The 17,295-nt window shown below is 48.1% G+C and overlaps 1 protein-coding gene across 5 annotated transcripts in view; it reads left to right on the top strand.

Moving 5' to 3' along the window:
- The window catches only part of PCSK6 (proprotein convertase subtilisin/kexin type 6), a 192,987-nt gene that overhangs the window by 438 nt on the left and 175,254 nt on the right, over positions 1 to 17,295 (top strand). For all 5 annotated transcript variants that reach the window (XM_025392763.1, XM_025392766.1, XM_025392765.1 and 2 more), the window contains exon 2: positions 1 to 238. This exon is cut by the window's left edge and continues 12 nt beyond it. In XM_025392763.1, the coding sequence (XP_025248548.1) occupies positions 1 to 238 (238 nt within the window). The remainder of the gene's footprint in view (positions 239 to 17,295) is intronic.

Below are 17,295 nucleotides of genomic sequence, written 5' to 3'. Positions count from 1 at the left end.
CGCCGCCGCCACCGCCGCCGCCGCGGGCGCGGGGAACGCGGGGGGTGCCGGCGGGCCCTGGCTCCGGCCGCTCGCGCCGCGTCCCTGGCGCTGGCTGCTGCTGCTGGCGCTGCCTGCCGCCTGCTCCGCGCCTCCGCCGCGCCCCGTCTACACCAACCACTGGGCAGTGCAAGTGCTGGGCGGCCCGGCCGAAGCGGACCGCGTGGCCGCGGCGCACGGCTACCTCAACTTGGGCCAGGTGAGTGCGGCCGGCCCCGCGCGCCGAAAACTTTCCCGGCGGCCTCTGGCGCGCGCGAGGGGGCAGCCTCCGCAGTCCTGTCCGCCCGGCCCCGGCGCCGGGCCGCGCGTGGGAAGGCTCCGGGACCGCTTGGGGACTGCAGGCGGCCGGGGCGCCCTGCCGGGGGGGCGTCACCCGGGAGGGCGTGCGCGGGACACTCGGCTGGGGGGACTCGGGGTCCCTCGTGGGCGCCCACGCAGGTCCGGCGCGCCGACCGCAAGTACCCAGGCAGTGCCGCCCAATCCTGCGCTCGGAAGTGTGGCCTCAGAAGCTGGGGCGGCGCGGACACCTGCCGGGCTCCGGGGAAGGCTGGGCTGTCTTCGGCGTCGCGCGCCGTCCGCCGCTGGGTCCTGAGCGCCCACCCAGCTCTCCCCCCGCGGAGGACCGGCCCCTCTGCCCTCGACGGGCAGCGCGGGCTCTGGACCCTGTGTGCGCGCCAAGGCGGCCGGCCGCTGCTTGGGTGACATGAGCGTGGCCCGGCGTCTGGGGGACTCGCGCTGCCTCGGTGTCCGCCGCTCCGGAGGTAGATGACCGGGGTGCCTGCACCCTGGAGCCCGGCCGCCGTCGGAGAGGCTTTGGGACAGCGTAGGGCTGGGGGTCCTGGGTTTAAAACCTCTCCAGGAAAGGAGGGAGGGCGCTTTGTTTGTGGGCTCCTGCCGCAGTTCCGATGGCAGAGCGGTGTGACCTTTGGCGAGTCACTTCCCTGACATGCTCCTTTGCAGTTAGTGGCAATGTCTACACTGTTCGGTTGTCGGAAAGATCTAATGTTGCATTGCCACAGAGCCTGGACCGGGGCCTGACCCTTACCGGCCCCCACGGGGCCAGCGAGGAGCCCCGCACCCCACGGGCTTGGCTGTCACCTCTTCTGTCAGTTAGCAAGCAGGCCACGCCCTGGGCACAAAGGCGGCATTACCCTCAAAGGACCGCCCAGCGGGTGCCTTTTTCCTGTCTCAACCAGCTACCGGGTTGAGGGGTGGTGAGTTGGGGTTGATCCAGATTTATGGCTCCTGGAGAGGCCATCAGTTTGGGGTCGCACCAGGGGACCTCTCAGTGCAGTTAACAAATCTACAAACTACACACTCAGAGGATTAAGTGAAGTGACAGGGAAGCGCCGACTCATAACTCTAAACCTTAGTGCCAGGCAGTGTTAAATTTAGTTTCATCATTATCCGTGGCAGAAGCCAGCAAGGTGTGGTGGCGTCCCTGATAGAAATGACATTTCTTCTGGATCCCAAGCCCCATGTTGATGTGCTGTTAGGTGTGTGGCCTGCTGGAGGGGTAGATTCTACCATTTGAATGATAGAATCTTCGCAAGGCACGTTCGAGTTTATCTGAAAGAATGCTAGCACATCTTTGGAGACCTTTTAAATATATGTGTGTGTGTATATATATATATAAATGTTATATGTATACACATATACATGCACATACATATACACACATGTATATCCATATGTATTATATATATATATATTTTTTTAACTACTCAAGCCCCTCCAAACATCCTGTGATTTCAGATTTTGCCTTCGAGTAGCACTGACTGCGTTCGTCTCTGTAGTTCCTGACTCTCCCTGGCTGATTGTCCAGGCTGAAGAAGGCGTTCCTCATGTTTGCTTTGTGCCCCTGGCTCCTGCCACACTTTGCTGCTGTGCCCAGGTGGCCCAGCAGTTTGCCTGCAGCTAAAAGTGACTTAAGCTACATGATAAATTACAAAGTGCCTGGGTTTTGGGATCCTAAAATTAAATGAGCAGAATGGAGCTGAAGTTGAGCTGTGAGCTCACACTGCAAGAGAGAGGCAGAGAGGCACAGGTAACTCTCCCGGGAAATATCTGTCTGTGGGAATAGAAATGCCTAACCCTTGGCCATGCCGGCCCTTCGAGACAACCTCTGTCTGACTTGCTGAGTTTTTATGTGCAGCCTGCTCTCCTGATTTTGCTCATGGGAGAGAAAATTCCCTCCGATGCACACTCCCTACCCAGGATATTCTGGGTAGTCAATTGGGGTCTCCCCAGCTCTGTCCAGTGCAGCCAGGATGAATGCCACGCAGCCTGGTCACTCAGGCATGGTGCTGGCAGTGGCACTGTGGTGACATTCACTAACACAGGGATTAGCTGGTTGGGGATAGGAGCTGTCTCAGAGGCTTGTGTGTGATTACTCACGGAGGGCATATTACTCTTTATTCCAAAACAAGCTTTTCTTTCCCCTCTCTAAGTGCACTGCTAATGTGGAAAAGGCCCGGAGCATTTGAGCCTCTACCCACTCAATAAGAACTCTTTGAAAACCTTATTTGCCTTTTTTTCAGCCAGGAGAATTTGTGACTCATAAATAAGATGTAGATATTATTAGCTTTGACTTACAGATGAGTAAATGGGGGTGAAGTAAGCGAAGGAAGCTGTTTGTGTTCACATGGTATGCATATGTCACCTCTGACAGTTCCATCCCCTGCTCAATTTTCTTCTGCTGTATTCTCTGGTCTGAGATCTCCTTTGTGAAACTCTTTCTCCAAGCCCTTAATGGGCAATTAGTGTTATGTTCTGTACTTGCCTGAATCACAGCCCTGGTTTTCTCCCAGATAGTTGCTGTGCTCAAAGTTCTTGCTTGCTTGTTTTACTTTCTTCCATACAACTAATAACTGGTTTCAGTTTATTTTACATGGTCCAGAGGTAATTTAGACTGGTGGTTATTCACCTTTCTTGAGTCTTGGCTCCCTTTCAACATCTGATAAAGGCTGTGGATCCTCTCCGTTGTAAAATATGCATCCCCAGGGACAAGACAAGATAGCCTCTCTTTGTCCCTGTACTCATCATTCCAGGTAACACCACAGTATTTCAAAGGGAATAAAAATGTGGAAGTGTCCAATGTCATTATCGGCAGATGACATAATTACATGGATAATCCAAAAGAACCTAGAGATTAACCACTGGAGCTAATAAGGGAGTTGATCAGCAACAGCTACCTGCATGGCAGCACATCTGAGAAGATAAAAGAACCATTCTTCATTCTTGCATAAAAGCTGTAAGATACTTTGAAATAGGTCTTTTAAAAAGGTGAGACTTTTATAGAGAAACATAAAATATTTAGAAGAAGGACTGAGAAAAGAAAGTTTAGGCTGGGTGTGGTGACTCACACCTGTAATCCCAGCACTTTGGGAGGCTGAGACAGGCGGATCACCTGAGTCGGGAGTTTGAGACCAGCCTGACCAATATGGAGAAACCCTGTCTGTACTAAAAATATAGAAATTAGCCGGGCGTGGTGACACGTGCTGGTAATCCCAGCTACTTGGAAGACTGAGGCAAGAGAATTGCTTGAACCCAGGAGGCAGAGGTTGTGGTGAGCCGAGACCGCGCCATTGCACTCCAGCCTCAGCAATAAGAGTGAAACTCCATCTCAAAAAAAAAAAAAAAAAAAAAAGTTTTAAATAAAGGGACAGATGTGTTGTGTTCGTGTATGGGAGAACTTGCTCTCATAGTTGCCCCAATTTAATCTGCAAATTCAATGTAATCTAGTTTAAGCCATGACAAGTTTTAATGTGGAATATGAAATCACGCAAATGAATTATAAAGTTCATATGGAAGAGTAAGGTCCAAGAATACCTCAGACAACTCTGGGAAAGAAGAGGAGGAGGGGAGTTGTGGTAACGACAACAGCTGAACATGGACCCAGTCCATCAATAGACTCACCTCAAACCCAAGCATGTGTGGGAACTTGTGCGTGTGAGCTGAAGAGTTATAAATGGATGGGGAAGGATGGGCTATTTACTAAATGGTGCTGGGAGAACAGGCTCTCCCCATGGAAAAACAATTGGATCCTCACATTACACAACAGTACATTCCAGATGGGATTACTGTTTCTCTGTCAGTAATTTTTATATGTATATAAAACTTTTAGAAAGAAATACAGTGGAATACCTTTGTCACATTGGGAAAGGAGTTCCTCAACAAGTCATGAAAATAAACAAATTTTAAAATGAAGAGATTGATACATTGAGATAAAAATTCTATATAAACAAAGGCATCATAACAGAGTTAAAAAGCAAGTAATAGACTGGGAAAGTATTTACAATATGTAACAAACAGATTAGTACACAGATTATTTTGAAAACTATAAATCACTCAGAAAAAAAGATACATGCCAGGTAGAAAAATGGGGAAGTTTATGAATAGAGAAGTCAACGAAGAGAAATCCAAATGACCGATAAATATAAGAAATGATGCCCAGCTTCCCTCAAGCTCGCTGGGGGTTATTGGAGCACTGCAATTTAGGCAATGATGAGATACCATTTCACACCTGTCACATTGCCCGACATGGAAGAGTGTTAGCATCACGTGCTGGCAAGGATATAGAACAATGGGAACTTTCAGATGCTGCTGGTGGAGATTGGTATAGTTTGGAGAGCAATTTGGCAATACACAGTGAGGCTGAACTGCACCGGCAAGTCCACATCTAGACATATCCTGGAAGAACCCTCGCACATGTGCACAAGGAGACTTGTATAAGAATGTCCATGCAGGCATTTTTTAAATGAAGGGAAAACCTACCTTCCTTAAAGTAGAATAGAGAACTAAATCAAAATAGTCACACCACACAAGACTCTACAGTGGTTAGAAATGAATAAAGCAGATCTATATCTACACAGATACATCTCTCAAATAATGTTGAGAGAGAAAAAAGGCAAATTGTAGATGTCCAATGTGATCATATTCATGTAAACGTTAAGAAACACACAAAACAGGCCAGGCACGGTGGCTCACGCCTGTAATCCCAGCACTTTGGGAGGTTGAGGCAGGTGGATCATCTGAGGTCAGGAGTTTGAGACCAGCCTGGCCAACATGGTGAAACCCTGTCTCTACTAAAAAAATATGAAAATTAGCTGGACGTGGTGGTGCACACCTGTAATCCCAGCTACTCAGGAGGCTGAGGCAGGAGAATAACTTGAACCTGGGAGGTGGAGGTTGCAGTGAGCTGAGATGACACCACTGCACTCCAGCCTGGGCGGCAAGAGTAGAGTGAAACTCTGTCTCAAACAAACAAACAAAAACCACACATCTGTACTGTATTATGGATGCTTATAGATGTAGTAAAAGTATAAAAGTGTGGGATGTAAGGATCTGCATCAAATTCTAGTTAGCAATGGCCTCCAAGAAGGGAAGGAGGGGAGAGGAAGTTCAAACTTTATCTGCAGTGTACTACTTTACAACACACGCTTATGTGTGTGGGTGTGTGTATGTATACATGGATTATATACAAAATTGTGCCTAGATATGTTGTACTTTTTTTTCTTTGTATCGGGGTATATTACATATGGTAATGTATACAAGTGTGTATATATACACACACATAATATATAAACACATGTATGTTGACATATATACCTATATACATACACATATACTCAGATACACATAAAACATTAAAGAGAGAAAAAAGGGAAATGTGCATTGGACACATACCGCATGGTGCTCCTGGACCATCTGAAGCACACCCTTGGAGGCACAGGTGCCTGCGAGCACAGATTAAGAAGTCCCTACTTTAGATGTCCAGATTGGGCCAATCCACTTGTCAAGGAAATGGTGACAGAGAAACAGAATGCCTGGCTGCAGGCCACATGGCCGTTTGGACAGAGCTGGACACGGAGCCCAGGAACCCTTCCATTCTCCCCTGCTTCTTGCTCCTTCCAGTCACCCTCACTCCAACCTGTGTGCATTGTCACCTTTGACATTGTGACACTGAGAAAAGACAAGTTGCTTGTGTGAAGAGGATGGCAGCAAGGTATTCTCCACATACCAAATCACAACAGCTCAGCATCTGCTGCTCTTGGAAATGACGTTTATCTTAAGGGTGGTTCTTGGATGCCATACTTTCCCTTGGGTTTTTGCTTTGCCTGGGGTATTGAGCTAATTTGTTGCTTCTGAGTCTGAACATAAAAAGGCAGGCTGGCTGCCAGGGCCCTAAAAGATCTAAGAGCCTTAAATGATCTTGAACCTGCCTTAAATAGTTTTACTTAAAATAGCTTCTGAGCAGGACATACCTGGCCCAGAATTTCAGGTGAGCCTACACAATTCATTTGTCAGCAGAAGAAAATTGTCATGCTGCAGACAACTTGTTCTTGCAATGAAAAACAAGCCAAAGCCTTAACCAGGTGTTAAAATAATGGGCCAGAACTTGTTCCAGCCAGAGTGTCAGGGGTTTGGTAGGGACAAGGGGAAACCCAGAATAGCAGTCACCTGTGACCTAGTTCTCTGGGATTGATTTTCCGTCTAAGGCTGTCTTGGTTTTAGGCTCTGAGCCAAGCTGGACTGGCTGTGCACAGCTGGCCTGCAAGAGGTTCTGGGTGTGAACTGAGGGACAGAGACAAGATTAGGATTGTGAAGCTCATTGTCTCAACCCTCGTATCTGACATCTTCACCCGAATAGTGATGCATTTAAGTGGGCAGGATTTTAATTGACTGAACTGCCCTCCTGAGTCATTGGAGCTGGTGTGGGGAGTGGTGATCGAAGCTGAGCCAGCTGCCGTCTATGGAGCCAGAAAAGCTCCAGAAGGCAGCATCCAGAGGTAGACTCAGAATCAGGACTGAGCAGGTGGCTCAGCTGACTGGTCCATTGGAAAGGCTTGAGTTTCTCTAGGTGGAAACCAGGGAAGCAAATGAGAAACACAGAGCTGTTGATGGGCTAGGGGAGGCTGGGACACTGCCTGATACTCTTGCCGGCTTTGAGCTTTGGGTGGCAACAGGGTCACTCAGGGCTGTCCAGACCCTGTTCTCCAGTGTCTGCCAACTGCATGCCAGCTGGGGAACATCCTGAGCTCTTTTGTATCTCTGAGCCTCTACACAGATTTTGCCATCTAAAAAGTGGTTCCTCTGATCTTCTATAGCTCAGCCCAGACTGCTGACACCTCCCACCCTCCTTTTACCAGAGCCCTGCCCTCGGAGGGCTTCCAAGTTGTCCTTGCCCTGGGTGGGTGGCTTCCTCCTGGCTCCTGGGACTGGGTCTTGGCCTTGCCACTGACCAGAAGCCCTGGCCTTGCTCTCCCCAGCTGATGTTTCTCATGACTACTCTTGCTCCAAAGGCCCTCACTAGCCCTTCAGGGAGGTGTCACCAGGCCTGTTTAATGGTGATGAGGCCTTAGATCCAGTTACCTTCTGAGAAATCAGTGTAGGACAGGACCCTACACCCTCTGACTCACCTTCTACTGCTGTCACCTTGTACCTGCTTCCCAGACAAAGGTAAATCATCAGACAGAAAGCCTTTCAGCTCTGCCAGAATGAACAAATGAGTGACATAGGAACCTCCTTGGACCCCACCAGCCACTGTTTCTCCCTCTGTCCACCTGGTGCGTGCACGTGCATGTGCATGAACATGCACAGACTCAAAGGGCTGCACACCAGCATCGTTCTGTCTTGGACAATCTTTACTGGCTCCTGTTCATCAGCATTGAAACCTCTCACACCTCTCTCTATTGGATGGAAAAAGAAAAGCCCTCCAGTTCTTCTAGGAAGCCACTCAAACTGCACATTTGAGGCACTCACATTTCAGTCACTGCACATTTCAGTCACTCAAGCTGCACGTTTATCAGCTGCACTAATCATCTTTTGCTGAAACCTCCTCCTTTTGTGGGTCCCTGTCTATAAAAAGAGAACCCTGTCTACCTTAGTGGCAGAGCTGGAGGCCTAGAGGTCACCATCGCCTCCTCCTGCTCCTGTGCTTCCCCAAGCCTGTCTCATTGTCTCCTGCATGGCTCTCAGGCTCCCTGCTTCACCTCTGCCACTGCCCAGCACAGGCTGTGGCCTCTATTGCCTCTACCTCCCTGCACTGTTGCAGGGCCTCCTCCTGTCCCACCCTACCGCCTTGAGCCCTGGCTGTAGCTCCAGCTCTGCCGAACCCCTGTCTTCATGCTTTTGCTTCCTTTCAGGCTTGCTTCTGCTATTCTTCCTGCCCAGAATGGCTTTACCCTGTCACCAGGTTAGCCCCTCAGCCTTCCCGGTTCTGTTCCACTGTCAGTTCCATCAGCCAACTCATCCCGATTTCCCCAGCCCACTGGACGTGCCCTTCGTCTGGGCTCCCAGGCCTCCTGCCACCTTGACATTGCCTGATGGCTTGCCTGTTTCTGACACTGGTCTCTGGGCTTCCAGGGTGAGTCAACCCAAAGTTAGTCCTCTGGCTGCTCTCTAAGATTAGTTCCAATTCCGCCACCTCTCTGATGGCTAGCAGATGTGCGTTCATTTATTCAGCGAGTATTGCTGTGTGCTGTCACTGGCGTGGGCACTTAGAGATAAGAAAATGTGGCCCCTGCATTGCAAGAGTCTCTTAGTGGTTATAAGCCTTTGTGAAGGACCAAGGCCAGGCTCCTGTGCTTTATTTAAGTGTCATTTATTGAACCACTGCCACCATCGCTTTCTCATCCCAATCGTTTGCTTTTCGGAGTCACTTGATAGGCCCTCCCATGTGTGTACTTGTGTATGAGGACACCCTCCTTGTGACGCTGTAGTTTGCCTCTTGGCCAGGTTGGCTCCACACTGATCTGAGAGCCCTGTGTACCCTGCAGGCCCCACTGACGCCCTGGAGGCCCCACTAGTGACCTGGAGCTCACTGTGGATGCTTCGGACCCTGCGGGTCCCATCATCCCATCAAGCTGTGGTTCTTGCTGATGTCCTTGTGCCTCTGCTCTTTGAGCATCTTGAGGACCCAGCAGTAGGCACAAGGCCCCCTGTCTAGTCCTGCAAGGAAGGGGGATGAATAGCCATCAGCTGTCAGGAGCCTCATGCTCTATGGGATGGGATCAGCAGCCTCGGGTTCCCATGGCAACCAGCCCATCAATGCCCTCAGTGTCAAGACAGTGGCACCGTGGAAAGGAAGAAAGTCTCATTGTCTTGCCTTGGCCGCTTAGGCATAAACAAGCTGCACTCCACAGGGCCCCACAGCCACGCCCAACCTGCGGCTCTGCTCAGCCGCACACGGACTCATTTACTGAATTGGGCTGGGAAGATGCCATCACTGTTATTTCTCTAACCTTCCTCGGGGGCTCTTGAATTTCTACCACTGGCCAGCATCCATCAATTCTGGAGTCCGTGTCGGGAAAATCCATCTTCTTAGTGAGAGTGGGAAGAAACAGCCCAAATGGAGCAGACTACCGAAGCTCTGAGTGATCAGCCAGACCACCTTGGGGGTGAATACGTCAGTGGGTAATGGCATCACTCATGTTCTTGCAAGGAACCTGGACTTCCAGACTTTCCCCCTTTGGTTTCAAACACCCTGGTGACAACTCTCAGACATATCTCCTGTGATCATTTAAGCAGATCATCTTGAGATGACCACTGCTGGGCTCGCCACAGGCGGACAGTCCAAGAAGGCCCTGTCCCCCTTCCTGGACTGTCCACCTGGGAGGACCCCAGCAGTGGTCATTTATAAGAGCTTCCTTCTTGCCTTCAGAAGGCCTAAGTTCACCTCCATGATCATTGCTGGACTCTTCCTTGGGTGGAGATCTGGGAAGGTGGTGGAGGGGAAGGGAGGGGCTGCCTCTTGTTGGATAAGTGCCCTCCCACCAAGGTCAGGCCTGCTGTTCCCTGTCTAGTAGAAGGCTGCATGGGGGTGCACTGACCACAGCCCTGCCTCTGGGTCTTTCTCCCCTGCCGCCCAGCCCATGGCCACAGCCGAGGCCGGGCCTGCTCACTTATACTCTCCCTGGTAGTGAGTGTCCTGGTGACTGCCTCACTGGCTTCCCTGCCTCCCTTCCAGGCCATTTCCCCCAGTGCCACTGTAGGATTCCTCAGAGCCCTAAACCTCATGCTGTCCTTTCCCTTCTTTAAAACCAGCAGAGGTTCCTGCACAGAAAAGCATGATACATCCAGCCCTCGGTGAGCAAGCCTGCCCTCCCCGCTGCTCTGTCCTCACCCAGAACCCTTCACCTTTACCATTACGTTTCTTCATTAAGTCCGGGCCTTTGATGTTCAGCAAACTTTCCATATGCTTTTTCTTTCTTTTGCACCTATCTGTTGCTGTCGTTTTAACCTGGGGGCCCCTTCCTTGTGTGGTCTACCCGGGACCCTCCCCTTCTTTGACATTAGCTAAAGTGCTGCTTCCTGACCTGCCTGCAGCCCTGTCCTCTCTGAGCTCCATGGAGGGGCTTGGCCATGGCATGCGGGGTGTCTGTCTCCCCGCTAGACCCTCTGGACCACAGCGTCTCATAGTCCTCATCTTTATGTGACTCATTTTGCTTCCTGAGACCCTAGCGCAGTTCCCGGCTCTAGGAAGGTTTAGTGAATGAGAAATTGTTAGAATTTTTTATACCAGGACCTGTGATGCCCTGATTCCATTCACCAAAGGCAAATGATCCTTACAGTGTGAGTATGGAGAAAATGCTGACCTTGTTATCTTCACTTCTGCTGAGCTCTAGCAGGTTTGTGGGCAGCAAATATTTGTGATGTTTCTATATAGTCAAATACTGCTTGTGCTTTCTACCCTTTGACATCTCTTAGTACCTTGTCTTTGGGCTCTGTGTTTCCTGGGACTGAGTCTTGCTGAGTGATTCCAGTGTCACCTGCAGGGACTCTCCTCTCAAGGCCAAGGCAATGTTCAGTCATCTGTGCCACTCCAAGGCAGAACTGGTAAATCTGGTCAAACCCAGCATCCTATCCTAGTGTTCTCTGAAGCTCAGAATGAGCATCTTCCTCCTGGGTGGGCAGAAGAACAAGAGGAAAGGAAGCCAAAAAAAAGAGGATGGGGGAAGCCACAGAAGAGGGAGGGAGGGAAAGTGGGAAGGAGGACTGAGGAAAGGAGGCATGGGTGTGTCCTGGGGCCTCGGTGGAGCCTCTCCTGTGGAAGGTTTATTTTCTGTAAAGAAGTAGTCTGACTTGTGCCTGTACTCAGCCTCTCTTTCCTCTCACGTGACTATTTCCTTAGAATGGCAACTGGGTCCTCGGATTCCAGTACCCCTACCATGACTGCCACCAGCCGCTCCTATGTCAGTCTTGGCTGTCTGCAAAGCACTACTGATAATTGCCCCCAGAACCCTACTATTAATCCTATTACACAGATGAGCAAACTGAGACCCACAGAGGCTGAGTAACCTGCTATGGTAGTAAGGGTCAGAGCAAGGCTTTCAACCTGGGCAACTTGGATTCCAGGCCTTCCTCATAGACAGAGTCTGTGTCTATTAGGAAAGGCTGCAAAGAGCAGGTGGCATGTGAGCTGCCACAGAACTTGGCTTGGGATTTTCTAAGTGGCTAGGGCAGAGGGGTGCAGTCCAGGCAGATGGAGGGTTGGGGCAGAAGGGACCTGTGAAGAAGTCCTAGCTGTACTATGGGATCCTCCCCTCCTTATCAGGGCTCTGACCTGGGGCTCACTTCAAAGGCTTATCTATGCAGGAATGAAGGCAGCATTCTTGATATGGAGTCTAAGAGTCTGAAGGTCAGGGAACTTTTCTTGGATACCCTCCCTTCTGCCTACCAGAACCCTGTGTTTCCCACCTGCTGGGAGGCAAGTGGAACACAGTAGAACCAGATCCAAAGAGGAGAGAAGAGGCTGGAGGGGAACCCACAGTTGCATAGAAGGTAGCATGGCCTAGGTATAAGACTATTTACATTACTTGATTCTTCTCAGTATAGTACAGAAAGGATACGTGGATACGGAATATTTTTGCAACACAGAAAAGAACAAGAAAACTATAAAAATCACCCATAGTCTCACCACCCCAAAATAATCACTGTTGACACTTTGGGCCATGTTGTTTTTGTTTTTTGATTCTGTCTCTGAGTGTATGCGCGCACACTCATATACAGGTTGAATATCCCGTATCTGAGATGCTTGGGAAAAGAAATGTTTTGAATTTCCAATTATTTTAGATTTTGGAATATTTGTATTATATTCACTTGTTGAGCATCTCTAACCTGAAAATCTGAAATTGGAAATGCTTCAGTGAGCATTTCCTTTGAGTGCCCTGTTAGATTTTGGAGTATTTTAGATTTTCAGGTTAGGGATATTCAACCTGTGTAGGTATGCACACACACACACACACGCACACACACATGCACACACACATATTCACAAATGTCTTATACAAATAGGATTGTCTACTTTTGCAACTTGTACCTCCCAAGTCAATAAGTCTTCTATGGCGTAACTTGTAATGGCTGGTCAGTGTACCTTTGCGTAGCTGGCCCATCATTTATGTAATTCTTTCCTGACATTTAGGTCAGTGAGTTCTTTATCACTGCTTGGGGAGGTGGATAGTGCTGCAGCTACTCTGGAAGGTCAGCAGCATGCAAGGAGGTGGAAGAGGTTCTGCCACTGCCCTGTTCCCCCGCCCCACATGCCCTGGGTCCCTGGTTATGGCATCTCATCCCACCTCCCCCCATTTCCCATCCGGCATCACCAGCCTTGCAGAGGGTCCACACTTGATAACATTTGTTCAGTTCAACTCATCAGGATTTTATTGAGCATTTTTATTAAAAAATTATACATTACATATAAATTTATAAATTTAGAGTATTATATAAATGCTCTCCCATTGTAAATAATTCAGACAGTGCAGGTGTACAAAGCAAAATCCAAAATCTCCTCCCTCTCCTCATCCCATCCCTAATTTATTCCTTCCCTGAGATGTCACCACTATTCACACATTAGTATATGTGTCCTGTTTCTGTGCCTTAACAGATACGTGCACATATACACACAAAAATAATTTTTTTTTTTTTTTAACATAAATGGGATCACAATAAACATGGTTTTTTTTGGACCTACCTAGATTTTCTTAGCTAACAGTAGGATATCTTGGGAATCTTTCCATGCTGGTACATAGAGACCTATCTCATTCTTTTTAAACAGTTTTATGGCATTTTAGAGATACAACATGTTTTGTTATACCATACCTATGAATGTTCCTTTGATTCGCCTCCAGTTTTTTTTCTGTTATAAGCAATGTTGCAGTGGTTATCCTTGTTCCTGACTCTGTGCACTTGTGAGAATTTCTGCAGGATCCGTAATAATAAAACAAATACTAGTTATAATAATAAATGATGATTGCTGGCCCTTACTGTGTGCCAGCTAACTTTTCATGTGCTTTCCTTGTATTAACTCATTTAATCTTAGAAACCCGATGGGGTAGGTGTTATTGTTACCCCCATTAGACAGATGTGGAAACAAAAGCACAGAGAGGTTAAGTAACTTTTTCCCAGTTACACAACTTGTAAGTGCCAGAGCCAAGATTTGAACCCAAATAGTCTGGCTCCAGAGAGGCGACCTGCTGAGTCAATGTATATGTGCAAGTTACATTGTGTTAGACATGGGCCATGGCTCTCCAAACAGATAGTGCCGGTTGACACTGCCCCCAGAAGTGTGTGTGGGCCCCCACCAATTTTGTGTAGTGATGACTAATTGTTGTCATATTTGCGAATTCTTATAGGTGAAAAATGAGATCTGGTGGTGGTTTTAATGAGCTTCTTTTCCCTCATTGTGATTCAAGTTAAATGTCGCTTGGCTGGCACATTGGCTCACACTTCTTATAGTCCCAGCACTTTGGGAGGCTGAGGCTGGAGGATCGCTTCAGCCCAGGAGTTCGAGACCAGCCTGGGCAAGATGGCAAGTTCCTGACTCTACAAAAAAAAAAAAAAAAATTAGCCAAGTGTGGTGGTGTTCGCCTGTGGTCCCAGCTACTGGGGAGGATGAGGTGGGAGCCGAGGAGGTTGAGGAGTCAGTGAACCAAGACCACATCACCGCACTCCAGCCTGGACAACAGAGCGAGACCCTGTCTCAAAATAAATAAGTAAATAAAGTTAAGTGTCTCTTTAAATATTTATTAGCCATTTTAATCCTTCTCTGAATTGCTTATTTATATTCTTTGCCCATTTTTTCAGTGGGGCTGTTTGTCTTTTAATGATTGCTTTCTCTATGTTGTAGATATTAATCGCTTGTTTTTAAGTACGTTGCAGATTTTCTCCTGTCACTTTTCGTTGAACACTGTTCAGAGGGTTTGTTGGCTTGCCTGTTGTTTTTTGAAATAAAATCTGCAGCACCATTTGTTTGCAAGGTTTTGGGCTCATCACTCTGTGTAATTCAGAGATGAGTAAGACAAAGTCCCTACCTAAAATAGACAGCACGTAACTCTTGCAAGAGGAGTAGTGAATGGAATATAGGGGTGGAGTCCAAATGCTTTAAGATAACGGAGGAGAATGGGGCAACCTCTCAACTGGGGATTCAGGGAGGCCTTTGTGACCAGTGGCATTAGGGCCAGACCTTGAGGGGTCCCTAGAATTTTCGTAGAGGAATGGGAAGTGGGGGTGTGTTTGGGCAGATGGATCATGAGTACTTTAATCTGCGTCCCATCCAAAAACAACTCACCTTCAATGACCCACTGGAAAGAGTCTCATGAAGGTACTACTTACAGAGGTGTGCATGGGGACAAGGGAACCAACAAAGGGTGTTGAGGTACCCGGGGACTGGGTAGGCGATGTTGGGGAGCTACTGCAGTGATGGAGGCAGAACAGTGTTAGCGGAGCCTGTGGGAGCTGGAGCTGAGTAGGATGCAGCTTCCTTCTGGTGCCTCCATTGGCCTGGGCAGTATTGCCTGGAGGGGTTAGTCTTCTGTGGCACAGAGCAGGACAGAGAATGATGGAGAGTGGGTCAGAGGTGTTGGGGGAGGTGGAGGGAGAAAAATCAGCTCAGTAAGGATAAAGGCAGAGATAAAAACTTGTGGATGTGTGAAGGCCTCAGCAACCCTCAATGCCATTAGATGGTAGGGGGGTTCATTTGCTGCTGCTTTTACTTAGCAAACATTTATTGGATGCTGGCTCAAAGCCTGGTCCCGGGCGAGGTGCTAACTTATAAAGATGGGTCAGGCAGGCTGTGCACCCCAGTGATCACCACCGTGGCGCCAGTTTTAGCTTTCCACGTGTCCTCTCCGAGGGTCACAGCAGAGGCCTGTGGTTTTATGTCTGTTGGACCCCACGTACCTGGATCTGTGCCTCCTTGTCCCAGTCGGAGTTTATTTAGGTGTGTCTGTCTGAGGACAGATTTTAACATGGAAAAATAAGTCCATTTTTGGCCACCATTGAATTCAGTCTAACATACATCTTGATCTTCTGCTGTTTTTTTCCAACTTAAACAAACAAACAGAAATCCCAATTTGTGTTCCTCTTGATAAAGCCCAATTCCTATAGAAAGAAAAGAAACCTTATTGCTGTCCTATCAAAGTAACCATTTATGACTGAGCTCATTAACAGTCTTCTTATGCTTGCCTCTCAGTTTTTCATTTGCAGGAATATGACACCGTTAACCAAGAACAAGAAGTTAGATTTGTTTTAGAGACTTAAATAACTTTACGTATCATGACTTTGATAATCCAAGACCCTCACAACCATTCATTCATTCATTCATTCATTATTTATTTATTTATTTATTTACTTACTTACTTATTTGAGACAGTCTCACTCTGTCACCCAGGGTGGAGTGCAGTGGTGCGATCTCAGCTTATGGCAACCTCCGCCTCCTGGGTTCAAGGAATTCTGCCTCAGCCTCTCTAGTAGCTAGGATTACAGGCACATGCCACCACATCCAGCTAATTTTTATATTTTTAATAGATATGGGGTTTCACCATGTTGGCCAGGCTGGTCTTAAACTCCTGACCTCGGGTGATCCACCCACCTCGGCCTACAACCATTCATTTTAGCACAAGATGCAAAAGCCTGTTTGTGGGAACAGATGCTTTCTCTTCCCCATGGAGTTTTGTGAACTCATTAGTGCTTTCTAGGTTTTTTGTTTGCTTGCCTGCTTTTTCGAGGAACTTGCTATTCCACCTTGTTCTGATATTTGATCACATCAGAAACATTAGAAAACCAAATTGATTCTTTCTTACACTAAATAATCTTAAAATCCAAATGAAGGCTAGGCATGGTGGTTTAAGCTTGTAATCCCAACACTTTGGGAGGCTGAGGCGGGAGGATCCCTTGAGCCCAGAAGATTGACGCTGTAGTGAGCTGTGATCATGCCACTGTACTCCAGCCTAGATGACAGAGTGAGACACCATTTCTACAAAAAATGAAAAAAAAATTAGCCAGGCATGGTGGCATGTGCCTATAGTCCCAGCTACTCAGGAGACTGAGGCCAGAGAATTGCTTGAGCCTGGGAGGTCAAGGCTGCAGTGAGCTATGATCGTGCCACTGCACTCCAGCCTGGGTGATGGAGTGAGACTCTGTCTCTAAAAAAAACCAAAAAACCAAAACAGAAACAAATTCAAATGAAACCTCAGAGGTAGTTATGGACACGTTAACTCTGGGAGACTGTCAATACGAGGCTCACGTTGAGAGACCAGAACTAACAGACCCACACTATCACAAGCCAGGTCTTAACAGCCTTCCTTTTGCAACCAGAGAAGGACAGCTCTCAAACCTAACCAGAGGATCTTTCCACTTTCCATTTTGATTCTCACTCATAAAGAGCCCTGGATGTATTTTCTATTTTCTTCTGTCAAAAGTTCAATGGCTACAGAGAACTATAGAAAATCCTGTCTTAACCCAATTTATTTTCTTATTCCAAGTTGGTTCTACTTTCCAACAATTGGTTCCTTTCCTGGAGGTAGTTGCTTTGTGCTTGATCTGTGCTAATGACTGTGCCAGCCTGGGCGTCTCACCATGCCAGGGAACTGCTCAGCCTCCTCCCTGGGTCTCTCCTGAAAACTGACCACCTCAGTGGAGTCTCAGTGACCAGGCACTACCATTGAGAGATCCTTTTGTCTCTCCAAGGTTGAGGGAACCTGTTTGTGCGCCTGCCACTGCCATTCTCCCCACAGCGTCAGTTTTGTTTGAATCGTGCTGTCAGGCTGCATGAATTAGATTGCAAGTCTCGAGCTTGGGCCATGTTTCTGCATGCACCGTGGGTGTGAAACTGATGCCTGGTGGATTGTCCCATTATTAGAAACACTGGACACAGCCGGAAGGGTGCGGCCATGCTGCCCAACCCGTTTTCAATGCCATGACTTTGTCCTGAGGCCTCTTCAGGGAGCTATGTTAACATTGAGCCCGGTTTGATTT

The sequence above is a fragment of the Theropithecus gelada genome, chromosome 7b, assembly GCF_003255815.1.
Source record: "Theropithecus gelada isolate Dixy chromosome 7b, Tgel_1.0, whole genome shotgun sequence".
Taxonomy (NCBI): domain Eukaryota; kingdom Metazoa; phylum Chordata; class Mammalia; order Primates; family Cercopithecidae; genus Theropithecus; species Theropithecus gelada.
The sequence above is the reverse complement of the archived record's forward strand: the minus strand, read 5'-3'. Positions and strand labels throughout refer to the sequence as shown.